Source organism: Rhinoraja longicauda, chromosome 19 (assembly GCF_053455715.1).
Source record: "Rhinoraja longicauda isolate Sanriku21f chromosome 19, sRhiLon1.1, whole genome shotgun sequence".
In the NCBI taxonomy this organism is placed as follows: domain Eukaryota; kingdom Metazoa; phylum Chordata; class Chondrichthyes; order Rajiformes; family Arhynchobatidae; genus Rhinoraja; species Rhinoraja longicauda.
In genome coordinates, this window is record NC_135971.1 from 6,559,126 (window position 1) to 6,577,065 (window position 17,940).

General features: G+C 46.4%; 3 protein-coding genes across 3 annotated transcripts in view; 1 reads left to right on the forward strand and 2 right to left on the reverse strand.

The window, feature by feature from the left end:
• LOC144603060 (uncharacterized) overlaps positions 1 to 17,940 on the reverse strand; it is a 278,950-nt gene that overhangs the window by 162,870 nt on the left and 98,140 nt on the right. The gene's annotated exons all lie outside the window — the stretch shown is intronic.
• The window catches only part of LOC144602508 (E3 ubiquitin-protein ligase TRIM39-like), a 71,863-nt gene that overhangs the window by 23,455 nt on the left and 30,468 nt on the right, over positions 1 to 17,940 (forward strand). The window lies entirely within an intron of this gene.
• Positions 71 to 10,412, reverse strand: LOC144603029 (zinc-binding protein A33-like). The gene is made up of 6 exons (XM_078416158.1): positions 10,002 to 10,412; positions 9,814 to 9,909; positions 9,113 to 9,346; positions 2,902 to 2,924; positions 2,686 to 2,804; positions 71 to 888 (listed from the first exon to the last, which is right to left on the reverse strand). The coding sequence occupies exons 1-6, from the start codon at positions 10,410 to 10,412 to the stop codon at positions 353 to 355; spliced, it is 1,419 nt and encodes a 472-aa protein (XP_078272284.1). The 3' UTR covers positions 71 to 352.

Genomic DNA, 17,940 nt, shown 5'->3' on the forward strand with positions numbered 1-17,940 from the left:
TGAACTAGTCATTGAACGGAGTTAATAATACCGTAACGACTTTTGACGAGAAGGGTCCAATCCCATTACATTTAAAAAATATTTTCACAAAAGTAATTTCTGTTCCGTTGACGGACGCGGTTAACGCGTTAAAATGAACGGATCGACAGCTCCGATTCCACTTGCTGTTTATTTCTCTCTTCCCACATTTACATTCCCCTGGTTCTATTTCCGCGCTCACTGGGGGTTTTTTTTACGACGCGGAATTTGGGGATTAAATGGGAGCCGTTCAGCGCCGACCTGTTGTCCACCGGGTTTCTGCCCCACAGCCCCTGAGCCCCGCTCCTGACGCCGGTCCCGGGACCCGACCCTTTTACACACCCGGAGCGGAACCGGAGCAGATTCTCAGCCACTTGTTTACATCCCCAATCCGGAAGAAAGGATAAAGTTTCTCCGTGAATTTATTCCCAGTGAAGGTGTGGAGATGGGACTTGGTGTCCGCGTCGTAAAATGAAACTGTCCCGGACTCGTAACTGAGATAAAGTCCCACCCTCCCGGGGATGGGACGGGCGGGGAGACGGGATGGAGGGGAGGTGACTGCATCAAACTCGTCATCCCACCGCCTGATCCTCCAGACTCCAGTCTCCGGGGTCAGTGTGTCCGGTCCCTCCCTCTCCACAGACTCTGCGGCGACTCCCAGACTCCAGCCCTCACTCCCCGCCACCTCCACCTCCCAGTAATGTCTCCCCGATGTGAATCCCTCCGATCCCAGCACACACGGACACCAGCCTGTAAACCTCTTCCCGGTGTCAGGGAGACTCCTCTCGGTCCCGGTCAGTCTCACCCTCTTCCGATCCTCAGACACCTCGAGCTGCGCATGCGCTGTTTCCACATCCAGGGTGACGGAGACTGGGGGAAGCAGAGAATCAGAGAGTCCCCGGGGGTCGGGGGGAGACTCGGGCAGCGCGGCCCCGGGACCGGGGGAGAGGCCGCTCGGCCTCAGGCACAGGCGGGCGGACAACTGAAACCCTGCCCGGGGTTTCACCCACAACCACATCGGGTGGACAAGAGACATCTCTCCCGGAGTTTTTATCCGGGGATGGAGAGGGGAATTTCGTGAGGTGGGGGAGGGTGGACGGAAGGACGAGTGCGGAGAGTGAGGAGGATTGGGAGATTGCGGTGGGGATGGGGGAATGAAGCGGGCTATTCAGATATGGAGGCAGATCGGAGCAGGTTGATATTGAGGTTAGAGGAGGCAAAGGTGTGTGGTGGGGTCGTCATGATCACAGTGAAAGGGGGTAGACATGAGGGGCCAGATTACCTGCTCCTCTGTTGTTTGTGACAGAGGGAAGGGTGGGTTTGTTAGTCAACTGGAGTGGGTGCAAAAGGATTTACATCATCAGGTCTGAAGGGCTGTGTTATCAGGTGAAGTTGGACAGTCAGAAGGTCATAATGTCATAAGTGAAAGTATTAGAATTATGCCATTCTGCCCATCAAGTCTACTCCACCATTCAATCATGGCTGATCTATCTCTCCCTCCTAACCCCATTCTCCTGCTTTCTCCCCATAACCTCTGACACCTGTACTAATCAAGAATCCAGTTGTCTCTGCCTTAAAAATATCCACCGACTTGGCCTCCACAGCCACCTGTGGCAATGAATTCCACAAATTCACCACCCTCTGATTAAAAACATTTCCCCTCATCTCCTTCCGATAAGAACATCCTTTAATTCTGAGGCTATGTCCTCCAGTCCTAGACTCTCTCACTAATGGAAACATCCTCTCCACGTCCATTCTATCCAAGCCTTTCTCTATTCTGTATTTTTCAATGAGGTCCCCCCTCATTCTTCTAAACTCCAGCGAGTACAGGCCCAATGCCGACAAACGCTCATCATAGGTTAATCTACTCATTCCTGGAACAGACTATTCAGACTGGGATATTTTTTCATCGGAGCCTGTCAGAGTGACATTATGGATGTGTATAAGATGCACAGATAAGGTGATTAGCCACAATACTTTACCCAAGGTCGGAGAGTCTAAACCTCGAGCGCATCAGTTTAAGATGAGAGTGGAAACAATAAAAAGGACCTGAGGAGCAGGTTTTTCAGTTGGTGGGTAGTGTAGATGTGGAACGATCTGAGAGGAAGTGGTCGAGGAAGGAACAATTACAACAGTTCACAGAGAATTGGGTAGATACGTGGATAAGGTAGACTTGTAAGGATATGAGCCAGACTCAGGCAAGTGGGGCTAGCTTGGTTGGCATGGTCGAGTCGAGTCAAAGGGCCTGTTGCTGTGCTACAAAGCTCTCTGACTCTGTGATGGTTCCCAGCAGATGAGCTTGGTGGGAGATCAAATCTTCAATTTCCCTTCAGTCCAAAATACCATTAATCTTTGCATCTAAGTATTACTTAAAGATAGACACAATTGAAGGTAGACACAAAATGCTGGAGTAACTCAGAGGGACAAGCAGCATCTCTGGAGAGAAGGAATGTGTGATGTTTTAGTTCGAGACCCTTCTTCAGACTGAAGAAGAGTCTCGACCCGAAAAGTCACCCTTACCTTCTCTACAGTGATGCTGCCTGTCTCACTGAGTTATTCCAGAATTTTGTGCCTTCCTTCGATTTAAACACGCGTCTGCAGTTCCTTCGTAAACCTATTACTTAAAGGTGTCAGGAACAAGAACAATTGAAAAGGTATAAGCTTTACCTTGCTTGAAGTCATCAGATGTTTGTTTAAATGCTGTGTTCAATGAAACAGGGCAATGAAACTTTTCAATTGGCAAGGCAACGTCTACCACCGACAATGGTTTGGCTTCATCACGAACCCTGCGAATATTTAACAGCTGTTTATCCACTGAGCATCAGAAATGTTTTGAGTTGTTCCACAATAACTTATAATGTTTCCATCAAGAGCATGTCCTACCTTCGCTTGCGACCGGCTTCCTCCTGAAAGAAATAAAACACAAATCTCAATTGACTGAGATGTTCCGTCCTCATCCTGACAGCGGGAATTTCTCCACATTTCTACAACCCTCTGATAATATCCATTTCCCAACTCTTATCGCCGCTGCCATGCAGATAGAAAGCTGATATTGCCTTATAGATGTAGAACGATGGGGAAAAGCACAAGGAGGGTGGAGCTCAATGCAAAGACTGGGCAGGTCGTGGGATTTAATCTGGTGAAGATGTCAGGAATGATAAGATAGAATTTAAGTTTAGCGATGGATTTAAATGGGGGGGAATGAAATATCTCTAATCGATGGGAGAGCAAAAATCAATGCTGAAATATAACGTGGTCTTCAATAAATACTGTAAGGAATGCAGTCATGAGAACATGGACCTCACTTGCATTGGAGGGACTGAAGCCAACAGCAGAGATAATTTAAGGGCAAGCAGGATAAATACGTGAGCACTCCTGGTATTCAAGGTATTGTTACCAGGTGCGGTGAGTAGATGGGAGGGATGTTGAATGGAGCAGAAATCTTGACTGGATAGGATGGGCCGAATGGCCTGTCTATGATGTAGAATGGGATGTCTTTCTTGGTGAACAAAGGTGGGTAAAACAAACAGAACAAATTCCCCCAAGGTGACCACCCACTGCTGATGGTGTCAAGTTAGGAAAAGGGGACGTACAACGAGATCTGGGTGTCCTAGTACATCAGTCACTGAATGGAAGCACGCAGGTACAGCAGGCAGTGAAGATAGCCAATGGAATGTTGGCCTTCATAACAAAAGGAGTTGAGTATAGGAGCAAAGAGGTCCTTCTGCAGTTGTACAGGGCCCTAGTGAGACCGCACCTGGAGTACTGTGTGCAGTTTTGGTCTCCAAATTTGAGGAAGGATATTCTTGCTATTGAGGGCGTGCAAAGTAGGTTTACTAGGTTAATTCCCGGAATGGCGGGATTATCATATGTTGAAAGACTGGAGCGACTAGGCTTGTATACACTGAAATTTAGAAGGATGAGAGGAGATCTTATTGAAACGTATAAGATTATTAAGGGGTTGGACATGTTAGAGGCAGGAAACATGTTCCCAATGTTGGGGGAGTCCAGAACAAGGGGCCACAGTTTAAGAATAACGGGTAGGCCAGAGAGTTGTGAATCTGTGGAATTCTCTGCCTCAGAAGGCAGTGGATGCCAATTCTCTGAATGCATTCAAGAGAGAGCTAGATGGAGCACTTAAGGATAGCGGAGTCAGGGGAATATGGGGAGAAGGCAGGAACGGGGTACTGATTGAGAATGATCAGCCATGATCAATAGACAATAGGTGCAGGAGTAGGCCATTCAGCCCTTCGAGCCAGCACCGCCATTCAATGCGATCATGGCTGATCACTCTCAATCAGTACCCCGTTCCTGCCTTTTCCCCATACCCCCTCACTCCGCTATCCTTAAGAGCTCTATCCAGCTCTCTCTTGAAAGCATCCAACGAACTGGCCTCCACTTCCTTCTGAGGCAGAGAATTCCACACCTTCACCACTCTCTGACTGAAAAAGTTCTTCCTCATCTCCGTTCTAAATGGCCTACCCCTTATTCTTAAACTGTGGCCCCTTGTTCTGGACTCCCCCAACATTGGGAACATGTTTCCTGCCTCTAATACAATACAATACAATATATCTTTATTGTCATTGTACCCAGGGGTACAACGAGATTGGGAATGCGCCTCCCATACGATGCAATAATTTAGGTAATTTAGACAGCAGCAACCCAACGAAACGAAACAGTTGTAACAGTTTTGGACAGGGTAAAGTGCAAGTTGATCTATGCGTTGTGGCCACCCGGCTCAGCAGGACCGATTCATAGCAGCTATGGCCCTGGGGATGAAGCTGTTCCTGAGTCTGGAGGTGCGGGCATAGAAGGCCTTGTATCGTCTGCCCGATGGAAGGAGTTCGAACAGACTGTTGCAGGGGTGTGAAGTGTCTTTGTGGATGCTGGTGGCTTTTCTGAGGCATCGTGTGTTGTAGATGCCCTCCAAGTCTGGTAGCTGTGTTCCGATGGCCCTCTGAGCTCTATGGACTACCCGCTGTAGAGCTTTCCTTTCTGCCTCCGTGCAGCTGAGGTACCACACAGGGATGCCATGCGTTAGGATGCTCTCTATGGTGCAGCGGTAGAAGGTCGTCAGCAGCTGTTGGGGTAGACCAGACTTTTTCAGTGTTCTTAAGTAGAACAGTCTTTGTTGTGCCTTCTTGACCAGCGCAGCAGTGTTATTGGACCATGTTCGGTCCTCCGAAATGTGAGTGCCCAGAAACTTGAAGCTGGACACTCTCTCCACACTGACCCCGTTGATAGAGATCGGGGCATATTCCCCGTTATGTGACCTACGGAAGTTGATGATCAGCTCCTTGGTCTTGGTGGTATTTAGGGACAGGTTGTTATCCGAGCACCAGTCCGCCAGGTTCTGCACCTCCGCTCTATAGTTTGTTTCATCCCCGTTGGTGATCAGCCCGATCACCGTTGTGTCATCTGCAAACTTGACAATGGTGTTGGTGTCGAATGCAGGAACACAGTCGTGTGTGAAGAGGGAGTAGAGCATGGGGCTCAGAACACAGCCCTGTGGTGTGCCGGTACTCAGGGTGATAGTGGAGGACAGGTGCGGGCCCATTCTCACTGCCTGCGGTCGTTCCAGCAGGAAGTCCAGGATCCAGTCACATAATGACGAGCTAAGGCCTAGCTGGTGGAGTTTGGTGATGAGCTTGGTGGGGATGACTGTGTTGAAGGCGGAGCTATAGTCAATGAATAGTTGGGATGTGTCCAATCCCCTAATTATCTTATATGTTTCAATAAGATCCCCCCTCATCCTTCTAAAGTGTATACAAGCCTAATTGCTCCAGCCTTTCCACATACGACAGTCCCGCCATTCCGGGAATTAACCTAGTGAACCTACGCTGCACGCCCTCAATAGCAAGAATATCCTTCCTCAAATTTGGAGACCAAAACTGCACACAGTACTCCAGGTGCGGTCTCGCCAGGGCCCGGTACAACTGTAGAAGGACCTCTTTGCTCCTATACTCACATTGAATGGCGGTCCTGGCTCGAAGGGCCGAATGGCCTCCTCCTGCACCTATTGTCTATTGATATAGATGATCAATCTGATGTGTGCGCCACGGACTAGATTTCAATGTTAATCCCCACAATGTAGTCATGGCTGATCTAGCCCAGGACTGAACGTCTCCGCTTTGTCCCATTCCCTTTGATTTCAGTTCCCCAAATTTTCAAAAATGTATCTTCCTCTGGTATAAATACGTCTAACCAGTTAAACCTCTCAGAGTCTGTGGGTTGGAGAATCCCAGAGATTTACTGCCCTCTGTTCATTCGTGTTCCTTAGGATCAGATATAACCATATAACCATATAACAACTACAGCACGGAAACAGGCCCGTTCGCCCCTACCAGTCCACGCCGACCATTCTCCCTGACCTAGTCTCATCTACCTGCACTCAGACCATAACCCTCTAATCCCCCCTTATCCATATACCTATCCAATTTACTCTTAAATAATAAAATCGAGCCTGCCTCCACCACTTCCACCGGAAGCCCATTCCATACAGCCACCACCCTCTGAGTAAAGAAGTTACCCCTCATGTTACCCCTAAACTTTTGTCCCTCAATTCTGAAGCTATGTCCCCTTGTTGGAATCTTCCCCACTCTCAAAGGGAAAAGCCTACCCACGTCAACTCTGTCCGTCCCTCTCAAAATTTAAAAACCCTCTATCAAGTCCCCCCTCAACCTTCTACGCTCCAAAGAATAAAGACCCAACCTGCTCAATCTCTCTCTGTAGCTTAAGTGCTGAAACCCAGTCAACATTCTAGTAAATCTCCTCTGTACCCTCTCCATTTTGTCGACATCCTTCCTATAATTTGGCGGCCAGAACTGCACACCATACTCCAGATTCGGCCTCACCAATGCCCTGTATAATTTTAACATTACATCCCAACTCGATGCTCTGATTTATAAAGGCAAGCATACCAAACGCCTTCTTCACCACCCTATCCACATGAGATTCCACCTTCAGGGAACAATGCACAGTTATTCCCAGATCCCTCTGTTCCACTGCATTCCTCAATTCCCTACCATGTACCCTGTACGTCCTATTTTGATTTGTCCTACCAAAATGCAGCACCTCACACTTATCAGCATTAAACTCCATCTGCCATCTTTCAGCCCACCCTTCCAAAAGGCCCAAGTCTCTCTGTAGACTTTGAACTACACCACCTATTTTAGTATCATCTGCATATTTACTAATCCAATTTGCCACACCATCATCCAGATCATTAATGTAAATGACAAACAACAGTGGACCCAACACAGATCCTTGGGGTACTCCACTAGACACTGGCCTCCAACCTGACATACAATTGTCAACCATTACCCTCTGGTATCTCCCATTCAGCCATTGTTGAATCCATCTTGCAACCTCACTATTAATACCCAATGATTTAACCTTCTTAATCAACCTTCCATGTGGAACCTTGTCAAATGCCTTACTGAAGTCCATATAGACAACATCCACAGCCTTGCCCTTATCAATTTCCCTGGTAACCTCTTCAAAAAATTCAAGATTAGTCAAACATGACCTTCCAGGCACAAATCCATGTTGACTGTTTCTAATCAGGCCTTGTTTATCCAAATAATTATATATATTGTCCCTAAGTATCTTTTCCATTAATTTTCCCACCACAGACGTCAAACTAACAGGTCTATAATTGCTAGGTTTACTTTTAGAACCTTTTTTAAACAAAGGCACAACATGCGCAATGCGCCAATCTTCCGGCATCATCCCCGTTTCTAATGAAGTTTGAAATATTTCCGTCATAGCCCCTGCTATTTCTGCACTAACTTCCCTCAATGTCCTAGGGAATATCCTATCAGGACCTGGAGACTTATCCACTTTTATATTTTTCAAAAGTGTCCGTACCTCCTCTTCTTTAATCCTCATAATTTCCATCACTACTCTACTTGTTTCGCTTACCTCACATAATTCAATATCCTTCTCCTCGGTGAATACCGAAGAAAAGAAATTGTTTAATATCTCCCCCATTTCTTCCGGCTCAGCACATAGCTGTCCACTCTGACTCTCTAATGGACCAATTTTATCCCTCGCTATCCTTTTGCTATTGACATATCTGTAGAACCCCTTGGGGTTTACTTTTACATTACTTGCCAAAGCAGCCTCATATCTTTTTTTCGCTTTTCTAATTTCCTTCTTAAGATTCCTTTTACATTCTTTATCATATCATCATATCATATATATACAGCCGGAAACAGGCCTTTCGGCCCACCAAGTCCGTGCCGCCCAGCGATCCCCGCACATTAACACTATCCTACACCCACTAGGGACAATTTTTACATTTACCCAGCCAATTTACCTACATACCTGTACGTCTTTGGAGTGTGGGAGGAAACCGAAGATCTCGGAGAAAACCCACGCAGGTCACGGGGAGAACGTACAAACTCCTTACAGTGCAGCACCCGTAGTCAGGATCGAACCTGAGTCTCCGGCGCTGCATTCGCTGTAAAGCATCAACTCTACCGCTGCGCTACCGTGCCGCCTCATATTCCTCAAGAACCTCATTTACTCCCTGCCGCTTATATTAATTGTATATCTCCCTCTTTTTCCAAACCAAGTGTCCAATTTCCCTGGAAAACCACGGCTCTTTCAAATTATTATTCTTTCCTTTCCACCGAATAGGGACATAAAGACTCTGTACTCTCAAAATTTCACCTTTAAATATCCTCCATTTCTCTATTATATCCTTTTCATAAAACAAAAAGTTCCATTTCACTCCTTTTAAATCCTTTCTCATCTCCTCAAAATTAGCTTTTCTCCAATCCAAAATCTCAACCCTTGGTCCAGATTTGACCTTCTCCATAATTATATTGAAACTAATGGCATTGTAGAATCAGCCGTCGTAGTTTTGAGCTCTACAGAATACAAACACCTCTCTACATTCCGGCCAGGCTGTCCTGAGAACCCATAGATTATGTGGGAGGCCAATTAGTTTGGGAACAACAACAACTGGAACAGATGAAACATTTACCCAGTTCTGAATTACTGGTGAATACAGCATTTATTTCAGAAATATCCCCCACCATTTTGTGACTGCACTTTCACTTCACCAGACTGTAGTGTAACCCCTCACCTTCAGAAACACCACACTGTCCTTTTGTTCCATCTGCTGCTGCAACTTACAGATTTCCTCCTGAATGGAATTTAAATTCTCTTCAATTTCTCGAAGATTTTTCTCCATTGCATTTAGAATCTTCTTCTCTTCCTCCCGGATATCAGCCTGCACACGCTGCTCTTTCTCAGTGAGAATCTGGTGCAGTTCAGCAAACTGGGATGTGATCTTAGACTGAAGGTTGTGTGACTGTTCCTGTGAAATGAAAGGTGAAGATTAGTATATAATGTCACTGATTGTGTTTCCTCACGACTTTGACGGTGACATTTGTCCTGTGCATTTTTTTATTTGCTTTGGCAGTTCAATTCTTTGTCTAAATGCTTCTGATATATCGTGACGGGAATCTTATAACCCATCAATCCTCTACCCCCAATACAATTACCTGCTGCCTATTCCTTTTCACGTGCCCTTTAATTCCCACTCATCCGCCCACCACACACTTTCATAGGGATAATTTACAGTCGCCGATTGACCTTTGAACCAGCATGTATTGGGGACGTGGAAGGAATCCGACACGGTCACAGGGTGAAGGCGTGAACCACACGGGCAGCGCCCGAGGTCAGGATCGAACCCCGTCACCAGAACTAGGAGACAGCAGCACGACACGCATCACGGGAATCAAATCTACACGAGGTCAGGAAATCGAAAGTGGAAAGCCTCACCAGAACTCCAGAAATCTTCTGTTTCTGTTGCTGCTCCATTCGCACGATCTCTGATTTCCTTTTTGTGAGAGACTGGATGGAAACTTTAACCTGATCCTGGGATTGTGTTTGAAAATCAGAGAATAATAGTGTTAGACAATTTAAAAAAGGAGTTAAACGATGATGCGATCAACATTGATTTGCTTTACCTTGTAGAATTCTGCAGCTTCTGCGATCAGCGCAAAGCTGTGAGACTTGTGTTCCCGCCCAGCTGCACAAACCACACAGATCAGCTTCTTGTCAGTTTCACAAAACAGCTTCAGTTCTTCCTGATGTTCCCCGCAGTGAGGTTTACTTTCCTTCTCTTTGAGATTCAGGCTCAGTGTTCGAGTTTTCTCAGTCAGTCTCGCCAAGGCCCGACTCACCCTGAGGGTGCGGTCTGTAAACACCTCTCTACATTCCGGGCAGGAGTTTCTCCCCTCCCTGTCCCAACTCTGTGTGATACAGGAGCGGCAGAAGTTGTGCCCGCACTCCAGTATAACCGGATCGGTGAAGAAATCCAGGCAGATGGGACAAACTACCTCCTCGGCCCAACTCTCGACCTGGTCTTTCGAAGCCATTGTAACTCCGCCACTTCCTGGTTCAAAACGTGTTCCCTTTCGCGCAGCTGCTGAACCCTTGCAGCATCGGGGCACGGCTGTGGGGAGGCGGAGCTCAGCCCCGTCAATCACAGCCCTGACCAGCAAGTGGATGTTATATGCAACAAGCTGCGGGTAAATTTCATTCCCTTAAACTAAACACATCAGTGTTTCCCATCGTGAATTGTTCATTATATTAGGCTGCACAATAATATTATTTCTACAGCAAACACTGTTATTTTATTTAACAGTCTCATGTGCAAACTTGAATTCAACTCAATGAGCCAATGATGCTGTATTGTCACATGAACCATGGGACCGTGAAATGCTTTGCTTTTGCATGAAATCCGGTAAAATACAGACCTCCCCCAGGCTGTACAGAGAGAGTCGCCACGTTTCTGGGGCCACCAAAGTTGTGGGATGTTTATGGAACAGTCTATATTTCCCCGCAGCGGCGAACCAGGTCCCGCCGCACGAGGCAGCAGGCGCCCCCGCGCCGCCCCCGCGCCGCCCCCCTTCCTTCTCGGCTCTGACGGGACGACATGGATTTTAGCTCAGTGGGGGCAAGTTTCAAGGAGATGTGCGGGTCATGTTTTATTACACAGGGTGGTGGGTGCCTGGAACGCGCTGCTGGAGTGGGGGTAGAGGCACATAAGGGAGAGGCATTGCGTTGTCTAATGTGGGCTGAAGGGACTGATCTTGTTCGATGTGGCCATCAACTAAACCGACAGGTTCATTATAGCTCCCATTCCCAGCTCCTCCCCCACAACCATTGGGTTCTTCAACCGACCTGCCGTGCCCGCGTTTGGCCCATATCCCTCCAAACCTGCCCTATCCATGTATCTGTCCAACTACTTCGTTAACGTTGTGATAGTCCCTGCCCAACTACCTTCTCGATACAGAAAAAATGTTCCCTACGTTGGGGGAGTACAGAACCAGGGGCCACAGTCTAAGAATAAAGGGGAGGCCATTTAAAACTGAGGTGAGAAGGAACTTTTTCACCCAGAGAGTTGTGAATTTGTGGAATTCTCTGCCACAGAAGATAGTGGAGGCCAATTCACTGGATGAATTTAAAAGAGATTTAGATAGAGCTCTAGAGGCTGGTGGAATCAAGGGATATGGGGAGAATGCAGGCACAGGTTACTGATTGTGGATGATCAGCTATGATTACAATGAATTGCAGTGCTGGCTCGAAGGGCCATATTGCCTTCTCCTGCACCGATTTATGGACAATACACATAGGTGCAGGAGGAGGCCATTCGGCCCTTTGAGCCAGCACCGCCATTCAATGTGATCATGGCTGATCATTTTCAATCAGTACCCCTTTCCTGCCTTCTCCCCATACCCCCTGACTCCGCTATCATTAAGAGCTCTATCCAGCTCTCTCTTGAATGCATTCAGAGAATTGACCTCCACTGCCTTCTGAGGCAGAGAATTCCACAGATTCACAACTCTCTGATTGAAAAAGTTTTTCCTCATCTCAGTTCTTTTTTTTTTTTTTGAGATAAATTTTTTATTGGAGATAGGTACATAACCTGTTTACATCTTTACAGTCATACATTTTTAAATTGATAATATTGTCAATTATTATTATATTGTCTCCAATACCTTTTGCCCCTTTTTTTTTTTTAAACTAGATAGAACTAAAGAAATAGATGAAGTAAAGAAAGAAAAGAGAGAGAAGAAAAATAAAAACAAAAACAAAAACAGATTATAAAGATAAGGAAAAAGTTAGTTAAAGAAGAGTGGAGAAATTTATTAAAATAACAAAAACTTCATTCGAGATATATTCGTACATTTCAAAGTATAGCATTTCATCCATTCTTTAGTCCGAGTGCTAGTCAGGTTCCTGTGCTGAACCATTCTGACCCTTTAAGTAATCAATAAAAGGAGACCATATTCCAATGAATAATTCCTGTTTATCCAACAGGGAAAATCTGATTCTTTCCACGTTTAAGGTCTCCGTCATTTCTATAATCCACATTTTGATTGTGGGGGCCGTAGGGCCTTTCCAAAATTTTAGAATTAATTTTTTTCCTGTTATTAAACTATAATCCATAAAGTTTCTTTGTGTTGTTCTAAATGTTTGATTTAATTCTAATATTCCGAGTATAATTAATTTTGGATCTGGGTCCAATTGTGTGCTGGTTACTTTAGATATTATGCTAAAAATATTTACCCAGAATTTTTTAATTTTTATACAGTTTGCAAACATACCCCTTTCCTGCCTTCTCCCCATACCCCCTGACTCCGCTATCATTAAGAGCTCTATCCAGCTCTCTCTTGAATGCATTCAGAGAATTGACCTCCACTGCCTTCTGAGGCAGAGAATTCCACAGATTCACAACTCTCTGATTGAAAAAGTTTTTCCTCATCTCAGTTCTAAATGGCCTACCCCTTATTCTTAAACTGTGGCCCCTTGTTCTGGACTCCCCCAACATTGGGAACATGTTTCCTGCCTCTAACATGTCCAACCCCTTAATAATCTTATACGTTTCGACAAGATCTCCTCTCATCCTTCTAAATTCCAGTGTATACAAGCCTAGTCGCTCCAGTCTTTCAACATATGATAGTCCCGCCATTCAGGGAATTAACCTAGTAAACCTACGCTACACGCCCTCAATAGCAAAAATATCCTTCCTCAAATTTGGAGACCAAAACTGCACACAGTACTCCAGATGCGGTCTCACTAGGGCCCTGTTCAACTGCAGAAGGACCTCTTTGCTCCTATACTCAGCTCCTCTTGTTATGAAGGCCAACATTCCATTGGCTTTCTTCACTGCCTGCTGTACCTGCATGCTTCCTTTCAGTGACTGATGCACTAAGACACCCAGATCGCGTTGTACGTCCCCTGTTCCTAACTTGACACCATTCAGATAATACTCTGCCTTCCTTTTCTTACCACCAAAGTGGATAATCTCACACTTATCCACATTAAACTGCATCTGCCATGCATCCGCCCACTCACATAACCTGTCCAAGTCACCCTGCAACCTCATAGCATCTTCCTCACAGTTCACATTCTTTGTATCATCTGCAAATTTGCTAATGGTACTTTTAATCCCTTCATCCAAGTCATTAATGTATATTGTAAATAGCTGCGGTCCCAGCACCGAGCCTTGCGGTACCCCACTAGTTACTGCCTGCCATTCTCAAAGGGACCCATTTATCCCCACTCTTTGCTTTCTGTCTGTCAACCAATTTTCTATCCATGTCAGTACCCTACCTCCAATACCATGTGCTCTAATTTTGCCCACTAATCTTTTCATATTTTTCATATTTTTTCATATTTCAGATACAGCGCGGAAACAGGCCTTTTCGGCCCAGCGATCCCCGCACATTAACACTACACACACTAGGGACAATTTTTACATTTACCCAGTCAATTAACCTACATACCCGTACGTCTTTGGAGTGTGGGAGGAAACCGAAGATCTCGGAGAAAACCCACGCAGGTCACGGGGAGAACGTACAAACTCCTTACAGTACAGCACCCGTAGTCAGAATCGAACCTGAGTCTCCGGTGCTGCATTCGCTGTAAAGCAGCAACTCTACCAACGCGCCGCCCGGTGGCATAATCTCCTATGTGGAACCTTGTCAAAGGCTTTCTGAAAGTCAAGGTACACCACATCCACCGGCTCTCCCCTGTCAATTTTCCTGGTTACATCCTCAAAGAATTCCAGAAGATTAGTCAAGCATGATTTCCCCTTCGTAAATCCATGCTGACTCAGAACAATCCTGTTACTACTATCCAAATGCTCCGCAATTTCGTCTTTTATAATTGACTCCAGCATCTTCCCCACCACTGATGTCAGACTAACTGGTCTATAATTTCCCGTTTTCTCTCTCCCTCCTTTCTTAAAAAGTGGCACAACATTAGCTACGCTCCAATCCACAGGAACTGATCCTGAATCTATAGAACATTGGAAAATGATCACGAATGCATCCACAATTTCTGGCGCCACCTCCTTAAGTACTCTGGGATGCAGACCATCAGGCCCTGGGGATTTATCAGCCTTCAGTCCCATCAGTCTACCCAACACCATTTCCTGCCTAATGTGGATTTCCTTCAGTTCCTCCGTCACCCTTGGATCTCTGCCCACTAGAACATCTGGGAGATTGCTTGTATCTTCCTTAGTGAAGACAGATCCAAAGTACCGGTTCAACTCGTCTGCCATTTCAAAGTCAAAGTCAAGTCAAAGTCAACTTTATTGTCAATTTTCAGTTAGTTTACACAGACAGAAAATCGAAATACCGTTTCCCACAATCCCGAGGAATAAAGTGCATTAAATTAAGTTAAAATTAAAAAGGCACAGCAAACAACAATCAATATAAAATATAGTCACTTCAATGAAAAAAAGATGAAGAGTGGGAGTGAGGCGCCAGTGATCCTCTCAGCAGTGTTCACTATGCGCTGCAGGGTCTTACGGCTGGAGGCTGTGCAGCTTCCGAACCACACAGTGATGCAGCTGCTGAGGATGCTCTCAATGGCGCCTCGATAAAAAGTGTACATGATGGGTGTGGGGGCTCCCGCTCTCTTCAGTTTTGCGGAGGAAGTAGAGGCGCTGCTGGGCTTTCTTGGCGATGGACGTGGTGTTGTTGCTCCAGGAGAGATCCTCGGTGATGTTCACCCCCAGGAATTTGGTGCTGCTCACCTGCTCCACAGCAGCACCATTGATGGTCAGTGGGTGGGGGTGTTGGGTGTGCGTTCTCCTGAAGTCGACAACAATCTCCTTTGTTTTCTCCACATTCAGGAAGAGATTGTTGTCTGTGCACCACGCGGCCAGCTGGTTCACCTCCTTCCTGTAGTGGGTCTCGTCGTTGTTGCTGATGAGACCCACCACGGTTGTGTCGTCCGCAAACTTGACGAAGTGGTTGGAGCTGTGGGTGGGTGTGCAGTCGTGGGTCAGCAAGGTGAAGAGCAGGAGGCTTAACACACATCCTTGTGGGGCCCCCGTACTCAGCGTGATGGTGTCCGATGTCATTTCCTTGTTTCCCATAATAAATTCCCCCGCTTCTGTCTTCAAGGGACCCACATTTGCCTTGACTATTTTTTTCCTCTTTACATACTTAAAAAAGCTTTTACTATCCTCCTTTGTATTATTGGCTAGTTTACCCTCGTACCTCATCTTTTCTCCCTGTATTGCCTTCTTAGTCATCTTCTGTTGCTCTTTAAAAGAGTCCCAATCCTCTGGCTTCCCACTCTTCTTTGCTTTATTGTACTTCTGCTCTTTTATTTTTATGCTGTCCTTGACTTCCCTTGTCAGCCATGGGTGTCTCTTACTCCCCTTGGAATCTTTCCTCCTCTTTGGGATAAATTGATCCTGCAACTTCTGCATTATTCCCAGGAATACCTGCCATTGCTGTTCCACTGTCTTCCCTGCGAGGGCCTCCTTCCAGTCAATTCTGGCCAGATCCTGCCTCATGCCTCTGTAAACCCCTTTGCTATACTGTAATATTGACACTTCCGATTTTCCCTTCTCCCTCTCAATTTGTAGAGTAAAACTTATCATATTGTGATCAATGCATCCAAATGGCTCTTTTACCTTGAGTCCCCTTATCAGATCAGGTTCATTACACAACACTAAATCCAGAATTGCCTTCTCCCTAGTAGGCTCCAGTACAAGCTGTTCTAAGAATCCATCTCGGAGACACTCCACAAACTCTCTTTCCTGGGGTCCATTACCAACCTGATTTTCCCAGTCTACCTGCATGTGGAAATCTCCCATAACCACCGTAGCATTACATTTGTGACACGCCAATTTTAGCTCCTCATTCAACTTGCACCGTATGTCGAGGCTACTGTTTGGGGGCCTGTAGATAACTCCCATTAGGGTCTTTTTACCCTTACAATTCCTCATTTCTACCCATACTGATTCTACATCTCCTGATTCTATGTCACCCCTTGCAAGGGAGTGAATATCATTCCTCACCAACAGAGTGACCCCACCCCCTCTGCCCACCTGTCTGTCTTTTCTATATGTTGTGTACCCCTGAATATTCAGTTCCCAGCCCTGGTCCTCTTGTAGCCATGTCTCAGTGATTCCCACAACATCATACTTGCCAATGTCTAACTGAGCCTCAAGCTCATCCACTTTATTTCTGTTTCTATGTAACAGTCAGCAGCCGAGGTCAGGATCGAACCCGGGTCCCTGGCCTTGTGAGGCAGCGGCTCTTCCCGCTGCTCCACAGTACCTTAGAAATATTAAGTCTTCTCTTTCCAAGTACCGTCTATTGCCTGACCTGCTGAATTTCCGCCAATGTTTTCTGTTTTTTTTCTTGGCAGTTTATGGGCAGACTCACATTCCAATCGACCATTGAACAGGAAAAAGTAAAATAAAAACCCAGATGCTGAAAATCCAAAATGAAGACGTACAGTAAGATGCAAGAAATAGTGAATAGGCCGGTTAGCTGATGTAGAGAAAGAAACAGAGTTAATGACTCAGGGGCCAAACCTACAAACCCGCACGTCTTTGGGATGTGGGATAACACCGGAGCAACTAGAGGAAACAGAGGAGATTAGCTTGGCATTGTACTGTTCCACGTTCTATGTGGGCCGAAGAGCGTTCTAGTTCTACATGGCCATCAACACCGAGAGACCCATTGTATCTCCCACTCCCAACATTCAGCTTTATTCTTCTCCCTTTCAAGTAATTTCCGATTTCATTCCTCCCTCCTATTTACACCTCCCGAGTCAGACCTTTACCGCCCTCTTCCGAACGACATCAATACCAATTAATTCACTCTGATATAACAGACCTGTAGCTCTTGGAAATCCTTCTCAGACCAAACAAGGCTCCCGACCCTGAAGCGTGGTCTGCCCATTTCCCTCCACAGATGCTGCCTGGCCCGCTGAGTTCCTCCAGCACTTTGTTTGTGGTTTTTATTAACCCCCATTATATTTCAACAGATTTCTTGTATCTACCATTTCCAATATTCACTTTGCCTTCTCTCACTGGAGGGAATTTCCGATTTCATTCCGCCCTCCAGTCTCCACCTGCCCCCCCCCCCCCCCCCCCCCCCATACTCGCCTTTACGCCGCTGTTGAAGTCTGCACCAACACAGCTGGTGCCGCGTTGTGACTCGGGGCGAGTTTAGGACCCGCCGCCCGCGGCTGCTGCTGAACCCGCGGAGCCCGCGGGAAGGGAGATTGTTTCAATCTTTATATTTTCACAGAAGTGTTTCTGTTCCATTGCCGGACGCGGTTAACGCGTTGAAATGAACGGATCGACAGCTCTGATTCCACTTGCTGTTTATTTCACTCTTCCCACATTTACATTCCCCCTGGTTTTATTTCCGCGCTCACTGGGGTTTTTGCGAAGCGGAATTTGGGGATTAAATGGGAGCTGTTCAGCACCGACCTGTTGTCCATCGGGTTCCTGCCCCACAGCCCCTGAGCCCCGCTCCTGACGCCGGTCCCGGGACCCGACCCTTTTACACACCCGGAGCGGAACCGGAACAGATTCTCAGCCACTTGTTTTCATCCCAAGGCCCGAAGAAAGGATAAAGT